This window comes from Adelges cooleyi, unplaced genomic scaffold, assembly GCF_023614345.1.
Source record: "Adelges cooleyi isolate 19-005CV unplaced genomic scaffold, UGA_ACOO_1.1 ACOO_flye_CR_arks_rails_tigmint_CR_PRNA_21, whole genome shotgun sequence".
Lineage (NCBI taxonomy): Eukaryota > Metazoa > Arthropoda > Insecta > Hemiptera > Adelgidae > Adelges > Adelges cooleyi.
Window position 1 is genome coordinate 2,384,683 of NW_026095871.1, and position 24,971 is coordinate 2,409,653.

At 31.3% G+C, this 24,971-nt stretch overlaps 1 protein-coding gene across 3 annotated transcripts; it reads left to right on the plus strand.

The window, feature by feature from the left end:
• The first annotated feature begins 10 nt into the window (after positions 1-10).
• Positions 11-24,019, plus strand: LOC126834392 (metal cation symporter ZIP8-like). Of its 3 annotated transcripts, none has more exons than XM_050566274.1 (11): positions 11-126; positions 199-368; positions 1,972-2,578; positions 9,799-9,937; positions 9,995-10,167; positions 11,663-11,788; positions 11,882-12,013; positions 12,681-12,846; positions 12,932-13,116; positions 22,906-23,057; positions 23,167-24,018. In XM_050566274.1, exons 3-10 carry the CDS (start codon positions 2,405-2,407, stop codon positions 23,053-23,055), a joined length of 1,245 nt encoding a protein of 414 aa, XP_050422231.1. In that variant the 5' UTR covers positions 11-126; positions 199-368; positions 1,972-2,404; the 3' UTR covers positions 23,056-23,057; positions 23,167-24,018. The 3 variants fall into 3 exon arrangements, with proteins under 3 accessions (XP_050422231.1, XP_050422232.1, XP_050422233.1); XM_050566275.1 differs by having other exon boundaries at positions 11-120; XM_050566276.1 differs by having other exon boundaries at positions 25-368; positions 1,972-2,170; positions 2,352-2,578; positions 23,167-24,019.
• Positions 24,020-24,971: the final 952 nt, after the last annotated feature.

Consider the following 24,971-nt stretch of genomic DNA (forward strand, 5'->3'; position numbering starts at 1 on the left):
ACTATGTACTCGATACACATTGCAGAAACTGTATTTAATTGATACATTTTATTGAATGACTGTAATCAAAATTATTGGTTCATAATTTGCCCACCGAGAGTGTAAAAAACGATATTATGGGTAAACGTGAGCTGATTTATCGGGTCTTATCGATATAAAAAAAATACTTATAGTACAGGTAAGTATGTTGTATTATAGCTGGCTTAATCGATCAATGTGATGACAGCGATATGACGTGCGGACGGATTGATCACAGAGGAGACAAAATACCAGTAGACTAAGAACAAATGTCGTTGCAGCCTTTTGAAGCTCAACAGTGACCATGGACATAACGAAAGTACGCAAAACCGAATGCCAAAATAAAATAAGTAAGTAGTTAATACACCCGTTAAGGTGTATTAATTTTTGTGGTTAAGGGTTTTTCAATTATTTTTTTATTGTTTTACTTCTTTACTACCAATTATTTATATAACAACATGTGTTGCTTAAGTTTTTCCAAAAAAATGCCATAATTGAAAATCTACTCGTTTTAATTATTTTTGTAAAATCGTTTCTGTCAACTATTTTCTCAAGAGTCAGGCTCTTAATTCCACCCATAAAGAGGACTTCCTAATCCCTATTTATTAAGGTGTTTGAATCTTTTTTAAAATAAAGCTTAAGTTTATTATTAATACAATAATTATGAGCTTTTATTGGTAGTTATATTTTTTTTATTAGACTATCATAGCGGCATTTTTTCAACGTTTTCACTATTTTTTTTCTTTATTATCTATCAACTATAAAACCATCTTATTTTGCCTGCAGTATTAACCGAAGAATCTTAACATTTAGATGCCACTTAAAAAAAAACTATATTATACAACGTAGATCGTTTTTGTTTGAAACTTCCTTTAATCAAATAAGTTTTTATTGAAGTAATTAAAAAAAAAACGTGAATTTGTATTAATTAAGCTAAATATTTCCAAAATTTAAAAACTTTACGTCCACTATGAAAAAAAATAAGACGGTTTTAAAAATAACAAGTCTTACACCTTATTTTATTATGGCTGTGTGGACTCCTTTCAAAAACATTTTTTTTTATATTTGTAAGTATACACTTTAATGTATACCCACTAGGGAAGAGACTGCACATATTTTAATTTTTACAAAAACCGTTTTTCTTGTCATGTAAAAGACTTATTTAAGATTTAATACTTTTATCTACAATTTGTAGATGTGATACCTATAAAGTACATAGTAGTAGTAGCAAATTATTTGCTTTAAGACTTTCCCATAATAGGTCTAAAGTAAATGCAAAAATGGTAAAAAAATTTCTGGTTTGACCAATTACAATAAATTAGAGTTATAATAACATCGAAACAGATAAAATCATATTGACCGCACCGCGTCATAGTTATTTAATTTTTCTCATTTGGTGTGTATTTTTCGTATTACATAAATTGTTTTAATACCTAATATCCTGCTGGTTTATTATTAACCAGTATTTAAATATTATGTCAATTTTTATAATAGGAGATATTACACAATGGATATATTATAATCTTTGCGGGACATTCTGCACTATAATATGTAAACCGACAAAATTCCAGCATTTATATATGTATATATATATATATATATAAATATATGCAGCGTTATGTGTAAATGTATATATAATTCTTTTTTAATCGCGATTTTCACGTAGGCGTCCCAGGGCCACTGGTTTAAATTTACACAGTTCTTAACGATGGAAAAAAACGATAGTCTTTCTAAAAAAAAATATTATAGAACTTTCTACTTTCGATAAATATTTAAAATAGACACCGACCGCACAGCTGTTGCTATAGTGCTTATTGAAACGAATAATTCCACACAAGTACCAACAATACAATAATACTATTATACTATAATAGTAACAGCGGTAAATACAATACGTTGTGGCGTTATTAAAATTTGTTATTTTTTTTTTTTTTTATTGTTTTTCCTTATCAGGACTTCGGACCCGGAGATATCTTTGGCGTCGTCTGGTATAATATAATAATTTATTATAATATATCATACACACAGTAGTCGCACAGTACACGCGCTCGCTCAGTTCGTCATGGCCAATCGCTCGGGCAACAGACCGTTCATCACCGGGACATCAACAATACACTACCGGCGCTGAGAATAATATTGATTTTTTTACTAGGTTTTTTTTTTTAATTCGACCGGAAAAAATCGCCGGTGGATTAAGTTTAATATAATATAGATATTTTTTTATTAACTTAGAAAATAATTTGTTTTTTTTTTCTTATGCGACTTTTTTGCCGTCTCGGTTGTCTTATTGCTGGTTTTTGTTTTCTTACGGGACGATAATATTGTTTTAACAGCGATACAATATTGTTGACGGTGAATTTTTTGTCCATATAAGAGTGCGCCGGCGATGGAATTCAATAGCGGTTTGGTCGGCAAAGTCGTCGGTTTCGCCGCCTTGGTGGCGTGCACGCGAGCGGTCGCCGAACCGCCGGAAAACTGTTGGCGAAAATTGTCGACCACGACGCCGTCTTGCGACCAACTCGGTTCGGGCAACGACAAACTGTGCATCGTCAAGTACAAAGTGAGTACACAGCGAAAAAAAATTACAATTTGATAACGTTTCGAATTATTCTGGTATCGTCTTGTCGCCCACGACAACGGTATAGTGAAAAAATTAAAACACATTCTCCAAACTCGGTCGGCGATTGTGTTGTTATTCGGGCGGCCAAATCGCTTGGCCACTAAACAAATTTTTACAAAGTATTTTCACGCAAGTTTCGAATATATTATACCCGTTTTTATTATAATATGGTCGCCGCATTCGATACCTAACGTTATTATAATAATAACAAGGTACACGTGTACGTTTAACGGTATCTTATGTATACACACATAATATAGCCTGTAGGTATAAGAAGACTCTACCACCACCAGACGCGAACAAAACCGACACCGGCTAATGCGGTCCATATCACCGGATCGGCTACTGTCGTGTACATATATAGCTCATGCTACAAGTACACTATATTATCTATTCTATATAAAACTCTCCAGACGCAGATAGTGGTACACGCTATGTCACGCGCACACACATTTCACGTGTACGACCGCCAACGGCAACCGTGGCCGGTCGGAAGCAAAATATCTTATTCGATAATGTTAAAAACGTATTATGTTGTCGGAATTTCTCCAAACAACTTACCCAAATCCCCGTCTCCATCGCTTGAATAAAATAATAATTATTATCGTGGATATGATTGGGGTTGATCTTCAGAATTTCTTAATAATTAGTTAACATGACGACAGATTTTTGTAAAAAATTGTATAATATGTTGTTACAGCCACATTCTAGTTCCTATTTTTCAGACCTGAAACAACGCTGGAAAAAGTGTAATAAATTTAAAATGTCTACCCCTTCTGGTTTAAGGGTTTTTCAAAGTATATCGATAGTACTACACGTACAGAATATCAATACAAAATCGCAATAGCGCATATAGTATACACTGCTAAGACCATCAAGTTGTATTTACAAATATATTAATTATACTAATGGTATAGCGTCAATAGTTATAACATGTGTACTTCAAACGTGTATTATTTCAATAGGACTTCTTATTCTGTTACAGTGTAAAAAAAAAAAATATGAAAATCTATAGTGGTATAGTGAGTCAAAATTTGTCGGTCGTTTTGACGGTGAATGTGATTTAAATATCGAAATTGAGCCTCTGACAAAACTGTTAGTTCTTTTTGCTTTTTATTTGATAATATTATTTGATCAATTAGGTTTCGGAAAGTCAATTTTCAATAATATTCCATGTTACACAATGTAATGCTCAAATGTTGTCAATAAAATATAAAACATAAATTAATTATTATATTTTATAATATGATCACATCAGTTTACCTTCTTTGTTTTATTAACTTTCAGTGAAAATAACTAAGTTAACGTCTCAACAATTTTGAAATTATTTGACAGATTAAGTTTTATAAACCGATTAAACTAATTAATATATTTCTTAGTGGTGGGTTAGCCTCTCCAAGTTTAATTATGTGATTTTTTAATCATACTTCCGCAGAATTATTATTTTCTCGAACACCGGTTTCGTTTGAATTTTAAATAAAATGTGCCAAAGCTGATTTTTCTATTCGTTATACAGTAGAAACAATTAAAATTAGCAATATTTTCTTCGCTGTTTCACTCGACTAATAATTAGACATTTACCTTGAATATATTATTATAGAATTTAGTAATCGTAAGTACTGGGGTATTATTTTAAATCGTCATCGTACGAATATAATAACGTTTTAAAGTAAACAAAATCCTCGAGAAACGTTTATACGTCGCTTAGCCAATTTAAAGTATGCAACATTTTACGTAGAATTTTTTCCTAATGCTGTCGCAATTTTTACAAACCATAAACGTCCCGAAGTTTGGGCGGAATCAAATTGGTAACCCTGTTGTGATAGTGTGCGAACACACGTCAAATAATACATTACACACAGCTCTACAAGAATAATTTCAAAGCGCCTGCCAAGAGCATGGCCAGAGTCTCCCAATTTGTTTTAGACTTAGCTGTCGCGCCACCACAACAATAATGTCGGTTGCAAAAGCTGTTACATTATGTGACTGTAGTACACGCCGGTTATTAATTTTAATGGTAAACTCCGTGTCGTGGTCTCGGTTTAACTTCTCGGTCGGAAGTGAAACCAATCGACTGCGAGAAGTTTAATCGCTACGGATGCATCAATTATTGGTCGTTAACTTTATTTAACCTCACCTAACGGTTTAACACAACGCAGTGTCGTTTACGGCACGACTCTCGAGGAATTTATCTTACTTGGACAAATGTCTGTTAAGCTCCCTACGAAAATATTACATCCATTAAATAAACTATTCCTAAATACTATTCGGCTATTGTTAATTATTTACTAAGTAGTAATATATATCATTTATTTTTCAACGAAACAAGAATCGTCTGATATGATTTATTTTTGGTTTTTTAATAAGAATTTGTTGAGTTACACAACGGCTTACACAATATTAGTATACACATAGAGTATACATTAGATAGGTCATAAGTATGCGATTGAATAATTAGTGTCCTCGGTTGCTATTTTGTAAACGGCTGAATAAGCTATACGCTAAGACACAACGAAGAACTCCATAGCATCACATGTAAGGTATGATAGAAGGGAAACGCGGAAGAGGTTGGCCAAGAACGTGTTATGCAAGTCAAGTAATCAAAGATGCAAGAGTCGATTCGTACAAGCAACTCAAGGATAGAGCGCAAGACCGAGAATCGCGGACAGAACATATTTTATTGTAGACCAATTTACGGATTGAATACTATAAATAATTTTGCCTAAATTTCACTGTTGTTTAAACATATTTAAAAATAGGTATATGCTTATACAAACCGTCTGCGTTTGTTTGAACAAGGCGGCTATCCGTATTTGTCATAATCGCTGTCAAAAAGTATCATTATTATCTTTAGCTATGTAATAATATACTCAAAATAATATACTCATGGTGTTGGTTTCAACCGTGCATTATATTTGTTCACCTGTTTATGAACACTGCGCAATGGTAATTAAAATCGTTAGCCCTATTGTAAACGTTTATTAGTTAAATAAAATAAAATTTAATATTACATTAAACATACTCTTACGTAAGTACGTCCGCGCTACGGTTTTTATTAAAAAATGTATCATAATGTTAATCTAACAATTCTTACTACACAGGGATCTAATACAAATCCTCGGATAAAGTATACTTATCTTTGTAAAATGTCAAATAAAATATTATGTATAAAAAATACACTATAAATATATTCGAGTACGCCTGACTTAAGCCAAATGATAGGACCACGTGATAGCCAATATAGTAATAAATCATAATGTAGTTGAGCATTTATAGCAGTTATTAGTTTTATTGGAAGTACAAAAGGCAATATTTCTGAACCGATTCCATAACCTATCTTAATACGATTATAAAACTAATGGCAACAATTTTAATGATCAAATTTAACTAAGAATCTTTATTAAAATGTGGCCCTAATAATTTGTGTACTTTAAAACATTCATTTTGGGTATTTGCGATGACTTTTAATAAATGTCGGTGGTCTACGCCGTGGAAGAACACAATTGAGTGAGTCGACTGATTTCATTATAATTTATACAATAAATCCATGTAAGTGAGCTCAATAAAATCAATCCGGTCTGGTTTGAACACAAGAACCCGTCGATTCATTTAACTTAGGTAGGTACATCATTAGCCAAACAACTATTGTCGTATTCGGTATTAGAAATTAAATTAAGGAAAGTAGAACAGGATATTATATCTTGGTTCAACGGCGCGGCGTTGGCAATTTATAATAGATTTTCACCGAGGTAGTATTTTTATTAATATTTTTCATAATATTAGCCTTCCGTTTATTTGTTTATCGTCTTTCTGCCCAGTTAATCTAAAATAATACCTTTATCGAGTTGATGGCTTATCGAGCCGTTATAAATTCTAAAATATTATATTTAATTTGGCGAGAAATATTAACACTACGACGTCATATCGTACAACGACCGGAGGAGTGATAAATTATTATCGATATTAGAAAAATAAAGTCCTACATGCTTATACAAAGGTCACAGACGTCTGTAAAACCGTTATTATTTTTTTTTTTGCTATAATCTGTTCATTAATTTATTTTTAATTACATTACGCGATAATAACACGAATTAGTGTTAAACTTTATACCGCGGCCCTGTCATATTCACTTTGCTGAGAAAGATAAACTATTGGTTTAAATTATTTACACCATTGTCAACTATTGCTGCTGCTGTTCTCGGTTTGGTGTACAAGAACGTAGAATTATTTAAAAACATGACGTTGATCGAAGTCTATTAATGTTCTGAGGTTTTTTTTTATGAGTGGGAGAGACAGTTTTTTAATTGTCTCCTCAACTCTGGCTTTTCGCAAACCTATAAATATTTCTTCTAGCCAATTTCTTTTTAATAGTTTTACCAATGTGTTGAATGGAGCTGAGAAGGTATTGCTTTTACAACGATGCGTTTTCATTGTAGCCGCTGATTCCTTTATGTAGCATTTAGCAATTGTCTTTAGATACTACAACCTTACTAGAAAGGTGCTTTATTGGGTTAAAATTTACCCCTTCTTGTTGTCGACTTGCCTATTGGTAGTAACGACGGCAACGAATTATTAGGAAAGACAGACGATCAACCCTAATCGTGTCCGCGCCTTAATACTGAAAATAGAATTTTAAACTTATTTTTGGGCTAAATTTGTTTAAACTGACCTTAAGGGTCAGTTCTCACTGATGTGTTTCTTATCAAAATGAATTTAAAAACAACATAATGGCCAATTTTAGAAATTGACTTTCCTTGTTCCCTTCATATGCAAACCATTTCTACATTGAATTATACTATTAACGGTAACATATACATATATTTATGTGGATTTTAATTTATAAAACGATGTATGAGTTTTTTTTATTTTTAGTAATATTACAATAACTGCATCGACCGAGTTTTTAAGTACTTAAGGGAAATTAAATGGCCGGAAAATAAACTTTAGCCCTAATAGAACTAAATTAAGAGGCGTGCGTCGTTAGTGACTAAATAGCAATTTCATACAGTTAAAGAATAGATGCATTTTTTTTTCGATGGCGTTTTTGAGTAAATTTATCGTTTAATCTCATTCCATCTTCAATGTAGGCGTGTCTCGGCTTCCGGCTGTTCGAGCCCACCGAGGTTAATCTCGTTCACAGTAATTTGTTCATTGTTTAAACAAATAGTTGAACTCTTGGCCTGCGTGCCTAACAAAACTCGTACATTATTATTGTTTTGGAAGAATTTTAATTATATTAGTTTTTAGAACGATATTCATTTATCAATTTTTTTCTTAGTTATTATATTTTCTTAAATTTAGTCGACTATATTTTTAAACGGTTAGAACCAAACATATTAAGAGTAAATTTTACAAAATCTTATAGAAAAGCAAAATAAAATTATATTTTTAATTTATTCATTGGTTTTGTCCAACACAGGGTGATTCTTTCATCATGGGTCGCTCAATATCTCATATTGGGTTTAATAAGAAAAACAAATTGTTTTCATGTTTTTTTATACGATGTGTTCTCGATTTTTCACAACTTTTTTTATTTTATCCCCCTCCCAAGTTTTTTTTGAGAGCAACTTTTGTATTTTAATTAATGGTAACGCTTACATTTCATTAACTTTTTAAATTGAGAATAATGTACTAAACATTTTGATTGGCCGATAATCAGTTTAGGCCAGGAAGAAAGGTGTAGTGTATTATTATTTTTGTCTGCGCACATTTCCCAACCGCACTCCCCTCCCATCCTAAACTCTTATAGCTTAAAAAATAGCTGCCCAAAAGTGGTTATCAACCAGTCAAATTTTTATTACACCATTCTTAATTTAAAAAGTTAATGAAATATATGCGTTACCATTTAAGTTACACATTGTATAAAAACAATATGGAAAAAAATTTCTTCTTAAATCCTATGATATATTTAGTAGCCCATGATAAAAGAATCGCCCTGTGTACCGCGTTAAAAATGATTACTACATTACTTTTTAGTACAAGTGATTTACTAATTCGAACCCATCGTCTCAATTTATATTCTTAGATCGAATAACGAATAATATTAATTTGGTTTTCGTTTACATATAACAAAAAAATATTAACATAGAATTATTGTACACAATAATCTGTAGCGAGTATAATTAACTATCATACATTCTTTGTTCTCTATACATATACTATTTTTTTTAAGCTCATTAAGGCTTTAACTTATTAGCCATATTTGCTATTGAAGATTCCACGTACAAAAATCATGAGATAAGGTATATTTATAATATTGCAGCGTAATTTCATATTATCTAAATCTGTATGAAAAAAACCATATTAGTTTGTGAAGGAGATTAATTTAATGTCGTTTCAATTGTTGAGCTTCCAATCAAAGTACTCGTTATCACGACCGTCATGTACTAACAGCAAATTGCTTGTATAACATTTTCAAATTATTTTCGTTTAGAGTGGATTTGAGTGAAAAACACTATATGTTGAAACATCTTATGAAATATTGCAAAAAACACTCGAATAGATAAAAAACAAAAAAATTCTTAGGCGTTAAAAATAGTAAAAAGCTCAATTAATAATATCGTAGAGATATTTATTATAACAGGTTATTTGAAACAGTCAAGTAAAAATATAATTAAACAATTGTAAATTTCTTGTAAAAACCAAATATTAAAATAGATGTGCTAATTGAAAATGTATTTCAAATAACTCATTATTTTCAAATAATTATTATTTAAAGCAAATACTCCCAGTTTGATAAGGGTAGGACCACAAAATTAGAATTTTCTCCAAAAAAGAAATTATTTAAACTCACATAAAAGTCTTTAAATTACTCATTTTAAATTATACAGCATAAGATAAAAAGTATTTTCTGAAAACGGTCAAAATTGAATGATATCTTTAATGTTACTTAAAGCATAGGAATATAGTATTTCAAATATTACATATTATACATTTTCAACAACGTGTATCGTGCATTTCATCAGTCAAGTGTTTTGTAAAAAAATAAGATCTTTTTTGCAAACGGGTTTACAGTTAGAACTTGAATAGTTTTTAGGTATTTGATGAAGTTCTTGGAGATTTTTATTTTTGTACTTCAAATATGTTTGAATTCTGATAAACGTGGAATAACACTTCTCTGAAGGATGTTTACTTATATTGCAATGGTTTTTTTTTTACAGTGTAATAACTCGACGTTGCCGAATTCGTGTTCGACGGAATTCATTAGCTACGACGACACTGTCCCTTTGAGAGAAGAGTCTTTTTCGACTGATCCGGACTACACTCAGCAGAAGCTCAGAAGGTCTACATCAGCCGAAGGTAAACACACACATGACTTTTTAGGGTTTCAGATTTATTTTGATTTTTATTTTCCAGCATGGATTGGCGGTTTCACAGCGGTGAGCGTGATAAGTCTGTCCGGCTTGATCGGTGCACTGTTTTGGCCTCTTCTCAACGATCCGCGCAAAAAAAATTCCGTCATGAGAGTGCTCCTAGGTTTGGCTACGGGGTCGTTGTCCAGTACGGCCATTTTCCAACTTATACCTGAGGTAGGTGGCGTTAACGATACGGGAATGGTTTTATTTTTTTTTAAATTAAGAATAAAATATAAAAGATTACACTGTAAAACAACACACTTACCTTTACTCAAAACGAGAACACCGAAGAAATATTTGAATTTTTTTTTTAAATTTAAGTTGCACTGAATCTCATTCTATCCTTTAGAATACTGACCTTTTTTTTAACACCATTTAAACTAAATTCGAATTTTTATATTTTAGTGTCTTAAAAAATGATTTGACTTTCAGTAATTAAGATTTCTGAAGACTTGTGACCGCTCCCACTTTAAAATATACTCCGTCTCCAGTTAGGTTAGGTTGGATTAATTTAGGCAGCTCTTTATTTCTTTTTTTTTCTTATAGCATTTACTAAGAAAACACATTAAATATTATGTCGCAGACCATATGATTACCTATTTATATATTTAGTTTGCTTATAATACATAACATAAAAGGTATTTTTACCGCCTCCGTTGTAAAATGTCTATGAACTAATTGTTTTAAATCCGACCGAACCTATCCAATTATTTTAATTATTTTTATCTCATAATTTATATTTACAATTACTCGCAATCCGTCACAGTGAAAAATACACTCCGTGAATTGAATATGGCCGTTTTCAGTGTTATAGTGCAGCAGAAAAAAAATGAATTAATTATTCTTTAAATATTCTGACATAATCGCTGTGAATCGTTAGTGAATTATAATCATCCAGCCTGCATATATTTTATCTCCTTTTTTTTATAATTATTATTTTATAAAATATAATATACATGTATACAGAGTTATTTAAATTATAAATTTAGTCTCATAATTATTTAAGCGAGGCACCTTTTGTTTTTGCTGGTTCAACATCATTTGTGCGTTCCAAACGAATGTTAGGTTTGATTGATCAATGACTAAGAAACCATAAAAATACTATACTGCCGATCGAGTCTAAATTCCATATAGAGATAAAAGGCGCATGTTTTTTTTCTGTTTTTCCTAATTGTCTCATTTCTATTATTGCCGGACTCAACCATGATACCTCCTGCCATGTGAAGCACGCTATTGATTTCCATTGTAGTGAACCAAAGTTATTATTTTTAACTACATTAAATACGTTCGATTAGGTTTAAAATCGCCTTCTAGTTGTAAAATAAACAGTTGTGTGAACTTTTTAGTATTTCCTGTACGTTTTAATAATTTTCTATATTCTGTACAAAAGAAAAAATAGAAAATTCTAATTTTGGTCTTGTGAGCTGTTTGTGACTTTGGAGGCGATAAAAAAAACAGTCGTACAAGAGAAAAACTGAGGATAGAATCAAATTTAACGAAATAAAATTAAATAAATATAGATGTACATTTTTTCTTTCAAAGTAGTTTATACAACAATGCTCTGGGGGGAAATAATGCCCCCCTCAGGACATTCAATGATGCACATGTACGAAAAAAAAAATGTATTAGGTATTGAAGATTTTTTTTTTGTTCTGTTTATGTGTTTTAGGCGTTCAAAATATCGGATTCGTTGCCACATTTCCGATCCACAGTCGTTATAATGTGGATAAGCGTTTGGGGTCTGTACACATTGGAGATATTGGCGTCGATAATTTTCCACAAGAAAGAAAAACCGGTATTTTAGACATAAATAATATTATTATGTATTCCAAGCCATGCGGTTACACGGTACTCATGTGCTGACGATATTAAAAGAACGCTATTCCAGATAACCGACGACGAGTTGGGTACTCATCTGCCGATCACCAACGGCGGTACCGTGACGGAAATGAAGCTCACTGCACACAACCACAACAGCCACAGCAGCCACGGTCACAGTCATAAATTGGGCAAATCTATTGTAATTATACGAATAAAAATTATTGTATAATAAGTCCACTAAGATGGGCCATTATCGTTCTCAAAACTTTCGGCAATCTTGCGTTAAAGTTTTTCGTTTTTCTTAAGGGTACACAGGATCAGCAAACAAGTCTTTTTACATCTCAAAATACAGATTTTCCACTCCCGCCTCCGTTTTTAATAATTTCCACCCAATTCGTTTTTTTTTGACACGGTCAAACCGTTTCAATATAATATCCTCCAAATCACCTTTCTCATTGTCATTCCTCTAATACTAACCTAGTCTAAATCCATCTCGACGTAAACGTTTTAGCTACTTCTATTCAGATTTAGGTATCGTCCGATTGAACAAATAGTAGATCATTCTAATTTCGTTATGTTTTAGCTGTTATTCGTCACTTAATGCAGTTTTGCCATACTCTGATCCTATTTTCTTCCGTCACCGACTTGTTGAGTTTTGCTGTCACTCTGAGCGACACCTATTGTTGTCATCTTTTCCAATTTCTTGATTTTCTTGCTTCAAGTCGTTCCCATAAAATGCGATTTCTCAACTTGATTTGCCTACCACGTGTCTCCAAACAGAACACAAGCGCTATACCTCCATCTCTGACCCACTCTTTTTATCTTAAACGTTGAGTATGTGTGTACTTTATTTTTTTTTCCCCTAGGACGACAAGCTACCTATATCGCCGTTGGCTTTGCTGGTGTTGTTCGGAGACAGTCTGCACAACATAATCGACGGAATGTCTATAGGAGCAGCTTTTTCCGAAAATGTCGCAACCGGCATATCCATTTCGATAGCAATCGCATGCGAGGAGTTCCCGCACGAAATAGGTAAGGATCTTCTTCTCCCCTAAAAAATAAAAAATAGTGGTTTAGCATATAAACCTATACTATACTCTTATATGTTATGCCACAGGTGATTTTGCGATATTGATACAGTCCGGTTTATCGTTCCGGCGGGCCCTCTGTTTTAATTTCTTGTCGGCGTGCACATCGTTTGTCGGAATGTTCTTCGGCATATGCTTGGGCAACATGGAGTACTCGGGTTTTGTGTTCGCCTTTGCTGGCGGATTGTTCCTATTCATCACCCTATCGCATTTGGTAAGTGACAACTGATATAATATTATTATGAAACTATAAAAAAAAATCTATGCCAGACAAATGTCTCTTTTTGGTCTATAATAACCTATACTATCTCTTATCAGCCGTTCCTTAGCAGCGATAAGAGTGTATTACATTTTACGCATCTGAATTTTTTCTATCATATGATTGATAGAATATAATATTTAAAAACTCATACATCCAGCACTATAAATATGACAAACGCTGCAAAACCACACAATTTGTATTTATCAATAAATAATACGGCGTCAAGTTCAAATTGATGTAACTGAACTTTAATATCTACATTGATACCCTACTTTGTGTCTTAAGTTATATACTTAAAATATTTTTTTTTAATGTACATGATATAATTTTGAATTAATGCAAAACACGTTGAAGCATAGAACTTTTTTAGACATACCATTTTTTTTATCAGGTGTTTAATACCTGTTATCAGCCGTTTAATCTTGTCAAACTTCATTTGTATTGCTGTCAAATCAAATCATCTATCAGCATTTTCATGAAAGTGACGGGCTAAATTTTATTTTGTTTACGTCCAGTCTAAAAACTTTTCATATTAAAAAAAACCTACAGAAAATGTTAATAGTTTCACCGTGGTTTTTATATTTAAATTAATTTCATGGCTTTTAGAAAAAAAATCAGACGTTTTAAATATTTAACATATTACATCAGTTTTGTAGGAAATTTACGGCAACAAGTTATAAGGTTTTATTATTGTCTTCTGAAAATTTGTAAAATTAGATTTATTCCCTTAAGTGATTTTTTAAACTGTATAATCCAAAAACTAATCATAACTTTTGATTTTATGCGAGTAGTGTTTTTGTAAAAAATATACAGTTATTTTTTAATGTACTGTCAATTTAATCGCTTCAATCACTAAATTTAAATATTATATTGTAAAATTAATTCATCTTTTAACGTGTGTTATAGTTTTTTAAATTGATTTGATACATTTCAACGCGCTTAGATTTCTTAATATATTTTATTGTATATTGGCTTTTCGAAAATAAAACAGCTCATATACTATCGTTTCCATTTGGGTACACATTTTTGTCACTACATTCGTTTGTTTGGCAAAGGTCCGTCCGACCGTGTCGACATTTTACTTTGCCAAAAATGTTAAACATGATATTTTTTCATCAGTAAAACAGCAAAATTCTTTTGTTTTCGTGTAATAATTTTCGCCGGGAAATAAAATCAAACGCTTCCCAAACGACTGCGCCAACCGATCGACACTTGGCCGCTTAGCTAATCGTCATTGTTGTTCCAAGGCGTTTGTACGAGTAATACCGTCGTTCGATAATCCGTTAAAATAACATTTTCTCCGACTACCTTCTGTTGCATATTATTGCATACATACTTTTAAGCTTAAGCTCGAAGAGATCACGTTATCGTCGAGACACGAGTGTGACTCTAGAACCGCAATGGGCAATCAGTTGACAAACAATACGGCTTAGAATCCAAGTATATTATTATTGTACTCGAAAGAAAAGAAAAATAAGATTGCGACATTATTAGTTTTAAATTTTAATACTTATTTATCGATTTACTCGAAGAGCATAATACAATTTTTTTTTTGAACGCAGTACAATTTCGTTGTTTACATATTATTTATTCAACATTATACACAAACGATATCGATTTTCCTGAATAATTGTAAAATAATTTTTTACACAATGCGTCTCATAATGACTAATGAAACACAACAATAAATAATTATCGGTTATATTATAAAAATAAATATGTATTATGCGAAAGATGAATATTTATTTCATTGGTTTTTCTTCGAGCCATTGAACAATATTCACCAACAACACACTTGTACATTATGTGATGGAATAAAATATATACATGGAGAAATACAACTTGTGTATTAAGAAATAATAAAAAAGTAAACGATAGTTTGTTTGATTTAAAAATTTGACATAATAATATAAACAATTGAGGTGATTTATTTGCTTGTACATTTCATATTCGATTAGTTTCAAAAATCACATAAGTAATTTAAGTTTTTGTATCGACTTAACTTTGTAAAAATATTATTGTTTCAACAAGTGTTAAATATACTTTTTGGTGTACATGAGCAAATCATCAAAGAGAATATCAAAAATTCTGGACCATCTAACAATATTATATGAACATACTTTTTTGTTTGGTTAAACGTATAAAATTAAACAAACTAGTTTGACAATTAAGTAAAAAAAAAAAATTGCTCACAAAAAAAAACCAAGGCTATGTTGTTTGTTTTTCATTTGACTACTAACACAATACTGAAGCGGAAAAAGATTTTTAAAAAAAGAAACCCTTTTGGTTTTTAATAAAAAAATCACTGTCTGCGGCGACAGATACAAAACAAAGGCGAACGGACGGATGAATTATTATTCATGGAAATTCTATTACCTCAATTTTACATTTGCTCGAGTTTTTACTAAATCCAAGTTTAAAAATAATCACAATTCTACACTTTTATTTCGAGAACGTCGCATTTGAGTCGTATTTCATAGTTTAGTCTAGTAAGTACTTCCTTGGAACAAACTTGAAATCGACGGATTTTTCGCTTATCTTCATAACTCGGTACCTACCTTGTGTTTACTTCGCCGGTTTTATTATGTTATTACGTTATTTAAGTGCCTAAGTCAATAGCGTTAAAATTTATCAACACATTATTATACCGCGACGATACACAATAATAATAATAATAATATATGTCAATAGCAAAGAAGCAAAGCGGCGACTTAATGTAAATATTGACTCGAAACAAAATCCATCGCACGTACTCTACCGTCGATTGGAAATAGATAAACGTTCAACGTTTTCCATTACGACATTTTATCCTTGAACTATGAGTCGACCTGAGGCAGGAGGTAAAAGTTTCACTAATTGGGAACATTTATTTTGGGAGTTATTTCTTTTTCATCATATTAAAGTTCACTAGATAGGTTTTGGCCGAAATCAACAAACAGGTTACCACTATAGTTACTCGTATAGTTATAAACCGATTTAAAAAAAAAACACTGATTAACAAAAATATTATAAATCGCTCTGAATATTCAGTTAATTTTTTTTTATGATGTATATTAATTCAATTTTCAATTAGTGCATTTAGGACATGAGCGATAGCCCCACCATAGTGGTAACCTCTGCAAACCCGGTAATCGGTAAGCATGTTTTAAACAACAACAATACCGTGATTTATGGGGAGGGGAAAGTACATAATTTATACTCTTAACGGGCGATTGAAAAGATTGTTTGTGCGTTTTCATTTTTCAACTTATCTTTGTCTAAGACGATTAACTTAACCGTTACAGTCCATTTCTTTCGCACTATCTTACGTATTGACCTTTGTGTATATTATATAGTATGAACTATTATAGTCGTTAAAATAATTTGTTTAATGCGTAACTCCTCTGCATTAAAAAGAAACCTTTTGTGTATGTATCGACACAATGGCTATAATGTAGTATCGAACAAAACCAATAGAATTGTTTAATTATTTAAAAAAAAAATCGCTCTTGTTCGATAACGACGTAATAACAAATTTATTAATAATGCAATTGTTGTCAACGATCTTTTGAATATAATAGTTATTGTAGTTTAGGATTTTTATTACATAGCTTTCATCGAAAACAGCTATTAGAAGACCCGTCAATTAATTTTCTATAATATTATAATAGTCTAGTTGTTTTTGGAATTTTTCCCCCTTCTGTCCGCCGGTAGCTTCATAATTATTTAACTTTTTCTTTGCGCTGATTGTCGAAATTCTGTAATACCTATTATTAACATTACCGTATTCCGTAAGTAAACTATTTTGTAATACATTTTTTTTTTTAAACTCACATTTCTAGTGGATTAATTCTAAATGCGTTTGAATAAAATAACAACAGCCGTTGGTTGTGTTTTGAGTACCAAATATCTACAACGTAATTGCACAGATTAATGAACGGCATTGATTGTTTTCATTCGAAGAGCAAATATCCGAGCAAAACGTTGTAAAACAATCGTTAAATTTCATTGACTTAAACAAACTCATTACGATTGTAATTATGTACTTTATTGCTCAACATGCCTATTTCTATATAATTTATTATCGGTGGGTAAATGTATAGTTAAAACGTTTAGGAACATCTCCAGAATCCTTAAACTCCTACAGAACTCCTCTCGTTTTTAAGTCGAAAACGGCCAAAACTGTGTTTTTTTATCACTTTTAGCTGTAATAATTAACAGAGGCCCGTGTCCTTCTCCATCCCCCTCACCCTCACTATGCTGGCTTTTGAACTATCGAACTGCATATTATCTGATTTCGATTCTTGTGCTTTGAACGCTGGCGCAACTAGAGGGGGAAGTTCAAATCCTTCTAAACTCGTTCAGTCTGCAAAAAAAAAAAATATGTCAGCAACCAAACAGACACTGAATATAATTTTTACTGAAATTCTGAGGGAGCTTTCAGAGTTTTTAAAAGGTCTGAACTTCCTCGAGCATCACCCTCTCATGTGCGCCAATGATCAGATATAGTATAGTAACTGTCTCGTCTAGTTTTTTTTTTTTTTATGACATAATGACATTTGCCATTGCTAAAAAGTATTGTTATTTTGTCGCCCGAGTAAAGCGACCGAAAATAAACTCCGGGTAAGAAATGGCGTACTCTCGAATAATAATAAAAAAAAAAATAACAAAAAACTTACCCGAAAGGAACTAATGTTTTGAGAAATCAATAAAGCGCTATCGGATCCTTGAATGTATCTTTGTACGACTAAAGGGGGGGGGCCGGAAGTGAGGAGTGGCGGAAATATACTTCAGTAAATCCTCTGCTTTTCCCCCGGTAAATTCGCCGTTTTCGTTTGCAATATTGACGATTTGCTATTTAATACTACCGTGCGCGTTTTTCTCTACCTCCCCCTCCTGGACTACCCCTTTGATAACACCCGCACGGGTCGCGGTCTGCCCTTATTACAGTTTTCGCATCATCCGTCCACGCGCTCAATTTAATTGAATATTTTCCTCGAGCAGTGTTATACAAATTTCAAAATTGAAAACCGTCTGCAAAGCGAAAATAATCGTTCACCCGTCTGGCGTTGGTTTTCTTAGTCTGAGTCGTTCCGTTTGCGAAAAATTGCCTATACTTTACTCCTCGGAAATGGGCTGTGTATCAAAACAGAGCCATGCGTCATGCGGTTATGTTTTCACACAAAATTCAATGAGCTATTTGCCAATTATTTGAGTTATCGTGTTAACGGTGAATAATATATATTAATATACAATTATTTCAACAATTAATACGGCAATGAGATAATAATAGGATACTTGTAATTCGGACGTTTATTTATCACTATGACATTGACATTTTAATTTTGTAATAATTATTTTCATTACTGAATACTGATGTCGCGTTTGCGATTTTTATATAAAACTTGTTATCGTTTTTTTTTTTACTAAACAAATCTGGCGCAGAACCGTATTGAAAGAGGTATAATCTTAGTGAATATAAACTAAATTATTTTTAGTCACGATGATTTACCTCGGTTCATTTTATCTCATGTTTCGCGGATTCCTTTTTTTATGACGTAACGAAAACGGTATAATACGGTTTTATCATGGGTAGTAAATTTAATTAAATTTTACCTTTTCAGTTCTTCGTTGAAGTTAAAACAAAAATAATAATAATAATAATATGTTAGCGTACCTACGCTGTTTTGTGAATTTAGTACGGATAATCCTATAAAGTAAGTTCGTTGAAGTAAAGGAAAAAAAGAAGCTTATCGTTTCCGCGGATTTTGGTTTTTATAATCGAAAAGGTAACGTGTCCGGCAAAAAGGATTCGTTTCTGTAGTTCACTTCGATGTGGATTTTTTTTCTCCCAACTTGTATATATCTTAATAACATTGAAAAAAGCATCGGTATGTTAGATTTGTAGAAATTTCCAATTCCCATCAAAGGACACGGTATCGTTTGGTCGACCAGGTTTAAATCGTTTTTTTTTTTATTATTATTGAACATTTTTTCCACTCAAAAACTCAAAATTTACCAACCCTGTAAACGCAAGTGTTCATCCAAGTGAGGCCGGACAATAACAAAACGCCACAGACCGTTTAGCAGCCAAATGGTATAGGTTGTGTTTTGTTAATCATTCGCTTTACGCTTTTTATTATTATTACTATTACTTTTACCCTCCGGTATATTCACCCGCCCCTCAATAACAATTATCATAATGAAAACTCTACAGTGATGTTTTGAAAAAAAAATGAAAACACTTACTTAATCGTTGCGCCCATGCACAAAAACGGTTTCTGTCGACTTTTTAAAAGCCTATTAACAAAGCATTTTTATTGGCTTTTTTTATTTTGGTCATTTGTTGTTAGTTATTTTAATTGAAGCTACCGAACGGTACTGACATTTGATGCTATTGGTTTTTACACTTAGCAGACATTCGTGACGTTGCCTTTACATTTTCGAATATCGTGTAAACATCACATTAACCCGATTTAGGTTCCTAAAACAATCTAATTAAACAAAAAAATTAGCAACGCAAAGGACAGTGATGTTACCGGCTAAGATATTGCATGATTATTATTCTAACGCATTATTGAAAATTCATTATTAATCGAACACGTACACTGTTAGCGTGTACCACTTAAAATTAAATCCCAACGTTACCGTTATAATCCCATTATATTATTACAATTTACATACCTGCTAATACCGTTGGTGTAAGTCGGACGTCTGTCTACATTTTTTTTTTTTTTTTTGTAATCGACATAACATGACTGAAAAAAACAGCTGAAACCGTAATACTGTTTCGGAGTGGCTTTAATGATAATTATTTTTATTCATCTACAAGAAGGTTTTTTTTTGCATTCAAAGCCAAAGGCGTCTCTCGCTTCCACGGTAAAAATAAATGTCATTAAATTAAAAGCCAACACACAGCGTGTTGGAATCCGTGCATTAAGCACTAAACCCATAGGTGAATATATATATTATAAACATATTATTGAAGAAAATGTGGAATTTCGCATGAAAGCAAATTTATCAGTATGTGACAACTTATTATTCGACATTTATCTATACTATTGCGAGTTGTGCTTACTTGTTGGTTACTATGCTTCCTTCTGATCTCAGTGGACGAACGACTAAGTTTGGCTTAGCTTTTTGGCATTATGCGACTGAGTACTAGATTAAATCCATGTCAAAATTTAAACTGCCTATTGACTGGTTAATACGACATGATGTATTAATGGCGAAAAAGAATATTAAACTATCGCGTTATGTTCGAATGCTTTTCACAATATTCTGCATTGTTCGATAATTGAATTAAAAAAATAATAATAATAATTTTTCGTGGCCTGGCCTGTATAACAATATTATATAAATTGTACTGTCACAAAATTGTAGAATTATTTTCATTATAAATAAAAACAAAATCGAAAGCCGGCATTTGTGAAAAATCAGCAAAGTGTAAAGCCAGCTTATCCGTTTTAAAAATTAATTACTCTTTCCAACACAGTGACTTCTGCCGGCTGCCAGATTTCGGCATTGTCGACTTTGTTAAGTCTGCCGGAGTTCGGCTTTTTAAATATATCCTCTTTTAAAAATATTACACCAATTACTTATAGACTATAGTTTGCTAAATATTCCCAGAGCTGTAAGATACACATTTAAAAATAGTACCTACCAGATTCATTCAAATTTATAACACATCGTGTGTCATATACCAGTCACGGAAACATCTTGAGAGATATTCAAGTTAGAAAATTTGTTGAACTTTTTTTTTCTTTTAAGAAAAGAAAAATTATTAGATTTGACAATTTATTAAAAATATTGGGCTACAATAATTATAACATTATGTATCATACGATTTTTTATTTATTATAACGTACAATGTCAACAAATTAAATTTAATTAACCACACAATATTTTAGTACTATTAAAGAAGCACGCAACACAAAACAATTTTTTTTTCAAACTATTATTAAATGTTAAATTATTGTAATCAGAACTATTAAAAACGTTTTGGTCACAATCCGATGAAAAAAAAATTATTATTTAAGGAGATATTTAGAATAGCCGCGTGACGTCATTGGGCCGAGCTCGCCATAATTGCCTATCTTACACGTGTAAAGTAGCTCACTTTACACAATGATTTACTAACCTCTAAAACAAAACAGATATTTATCGAGAGTAGGATTCAGTGATATTTTGAAATGAAATTCACAAAAATAAGTACCCAAGCTGAAAAAAAGAACTAAAATATTCGGATATATTACAGTCTTCTAAGATTTATATGTCTAGTGTACCTATCCTTTAAAAAAATAGGTTATAAAACAAAAAATAAAAAATGCTCTAAATGTTTATACGATATTTAATAATGATTTGTAGTACTCATTTTAAAACTTTTTAACTAATATTTAAAAAACCATTTATACATATATTATATTACTAAAATAATAATTGACTGTAAAACCTCGTTTTAATGATATATAAAATCATTTTATTCTTTATGTTGTCTTTAGAACTCGACAAAATTTTATTTAAAAACTTAAGAGAAATATCATTTGTTTTTTGTTTAAATCGAAACTACAGGCTAATATATGCGCTTTTATTGCAGCCCATATCTGTTACTGTTTTAGAGTATCGAAACGAAAACGGGAAAATGTTAGTAATTGGTATATACTTTTACACGATGGAGCGGTCTGGTCATGTAGTGTAATAAAACTCAAACGATAGTCGATAAAACGAAAAACCATGTAAATGCTCAACAGTAAAACACTCCTGTTTTGATACTTAAATATTTATGAATGTTATTATTATTTTTTATGCATAAAATATACATATTTTTTGTAGAAAATAAAATCGGTTCGCCAACAAAAAATAGATACATACTTTACATTAGATTACTATTTAATTAAATGGTGTTATTTTAAAACAGTCGTAATAAAAACTGTGATTAACTAGTATAATATGTCAACATGTCAAATAACTATTATGTTGTATCTTAAGAGTACGGATTGTTTGTTTCAAATTTTAATTGTTAAACCATAAAATTAAAGAAACAGTCGAAAACCATAATACTAAACTAACTTAATTACATAATACCATCTGAGAATACTTTTAAATGCTAACAATAAAAACTTAATTATTAATTCAAATATATATATTTATCTTCTTCGGCATCATCTCTCGCTTTAAAAGTCTAATTAACTGTATGCAAAACCAATGATCGATTAATCATCGAAGACTTAATGTTATTAAGTCTTTATGTTAAGAATTAGTAAAATAATTGAACGGTAATAAAAGAAAACTAATAACAATTTTTAGAAATCAGTAAAATTGTCGGGCGAATGAATAAGTGTAGTCGGAGATCAACCTTAAATAAAAACTATTCTGTACTGCCAAGACTATTTTCCGGATAGGAAATGAATAGTGTCACAGGAAACAAAAGAAAATATACTGTCTACCTTGATATGATGCCCACAAGTATAGCAAATCTGTCTCCCACAAGAGCCAATGTTATTCTCGAAAACTGTCCCTTCCGGTGATTCTGTGCTGTTGCAGCAGTGTTATCACTTTTTTTTTATCACGCCTGCAGTTTATCAATCGCCATTCTTATCACTATCATATCTCTTATCATTTTGTTTTTCCTTGTCGATGCACCGCTCTTATCATCAGCTTTCGATGGTAAATCCGGGCTACTCCGATTAACCGTTGTCGTTTAAATTCGGTTGGTTTGAGATTGATTAAACTAATAGAAAAATATATCATGATGTTTTGCAGACACCCGAAATGAAGAGTATGATCGAAGAGGACTTGGTGGAAGGTAAAAAGTCCGCTTACATCGGATTGTTGCTGCAGAACATTGGAATGTTGACTGGCGCTGGCATTTTGTACTTGATCACGTTCACCAATGCCGTTAGTCAATCGTGATGGCAAGTATAATATAATTGAATAGCATTAGTCGCATTCTACAGTCGAAATATTATAATCCCTGGCCGAATAACAATAATTATTATTGTTCTACATTTTCGTTTGTTCCAGGTACTGAGTGCTCAGTTTTCGGTTTGTTTTGTGTGTGTACATAATATACCTATATGTATGTATATTTTGTCGAACTGTCTACAGAGACAATATGGCACACAAACCGTTCCTGTAGACAAAGATCATTTTTTACATCTGTATAATATACTACTAAAATATTAAACGTTTTTAAAGAGTACAATATTTTTACGCTGTGTACGAGGAACGAGAATGAACACAGTTAGGAAAACGTGTACGTTATCGTTGTATTAATATAGTAAATTATATTATTATTAATTATTTACCACCGATTTCGTGTCGACATAACGTCTTCCGAAGTTTATATTTATATCATATTTTTATATTACACCTGACAAGAGAAAATGTCCACTATATTTTTGTGTATGTTCAAATTTATTGTGATAATTAATTTTAAAAATATGCTGTTGTAATACAAACTACAACTACACCCAAAACGCACAACGTACCTGCCTATAAGTATTTGTCACATATTTTGTTTGTTAGTTTCTTTTTTTTTTTTTGTAAATTTTTTCAACTACATAATTTATTGTTTCACCATTGTCTATAAAAACGCTACAGTTTTTATTCGATACACTTACAAAATACGGTTGATTTTGTTTTATAATAAGTGTTAAGGTATTATTGTTTGAAAATGTCGGAAGAGTTTTTTTTATTATTTGTGTATTTTTCGTTTAGTTTTTATAAAATGTTTCATTATTACAACCGTTATAGATGCACATTGCACATATCGCATTTTTAAAAAAAAATTAATTTGTTTATATAAAATCACTTTTTTGTTATGCTATTGTACATAACTTATTCTTGTTATTTTTTTTTTATTTCCACCCTGGTTGTAGAAAATTATTTATACAATAGTTATTTTCATTAACAGTCATCGTTGATGTTATATCAATTTTATATGATGTATATTATACATATATATTTATATCAGATTATAGGAAATCAGATTAATAATTTTATCATTATGGGGTTGTTCTTCTTGGTTCTTAGACACATCTAAACAACACATCGTTTAATAATAAACATGTATATAAGTACAAAAAAAAAAAAAACATTGCCAAGAAAACGGAATTTATAAGAAGTGTCACGCTACAGAAATGTATTATTTGCAGCTGTCGAGAAGTAACACGAGATGTCTGATTGAATTATTTTAGGTACGGTATATTATAATATTATTTTTAGATATTTGATATCGAACGAGTCCAAAACAAAAAAAACTTATTTAATACGAAACAGAATTTAGAAATCACAACGCTAAGTTTTATTTCATATTGTTATCTCAACTAAAAACAAATGATTTTTGAGTAATGAATTTTTTTATATTGTCAACGTGACCACAGTACGTACGAATAATATTATTTTGAAGTATTTTTGACGTTACCAACGTCCACTGGGGAAATATTCTTTAGATTAGATACCATTTTATTATATCAATTTCTAACAAGCCGCTTAGCGTTCACGACACGTGTAGAAAGTTAGGAAATTATTTTCTTTAACTAAAAAAACCGCTGTAATAGTGAAATCAAAATTGTCTAAGCGACGCCAAGTGGTCGATTTAAGTTTACACGATGGTCCTGAGAGTAAGTGTCTTTCAACGGATAAAAAGTAAAAAAGTAAAAATATTTCATTATAATAGTTGTACAAGACAAATAAACGAATATTAGATGATACAATTATCAACTACACATCTTAACCTCAAAATATTATATCCAATAACAGTCATTTAGTTATTGTTTTAAACCGGTCCGTTAGTGTGGTGAAAGTAAGCATATCTACTCTAGCTA

What these genes read in the sequence shown, in the direction of transcription:
- LOC126834392 (XM_050566274.1), top strand. Translation starts at nt 2,405, where the DNA reads ATGGAATTCAATAGCGGTTTGGTCGGCAAAGTCGTCGGTTTCGCCGCC. An exon ending in AAGGTCTACATCAGCCGAAG is followed by an intron (nt 9,938 to 9,994) that starts GTAAACACACAC and finishes TTTATTTTCCAG; the next exon opens with CATGGATTGGCGGTTTCACA. An exon ending in GGAGTTCCCGCACGAAATAG is followed by an intron (nt 12,847 to 12,931) that starts GTAAGGATCTTC and finishes GTTATGCCACAG; the next exon opens with GTGATTTTGCGATATTGATA.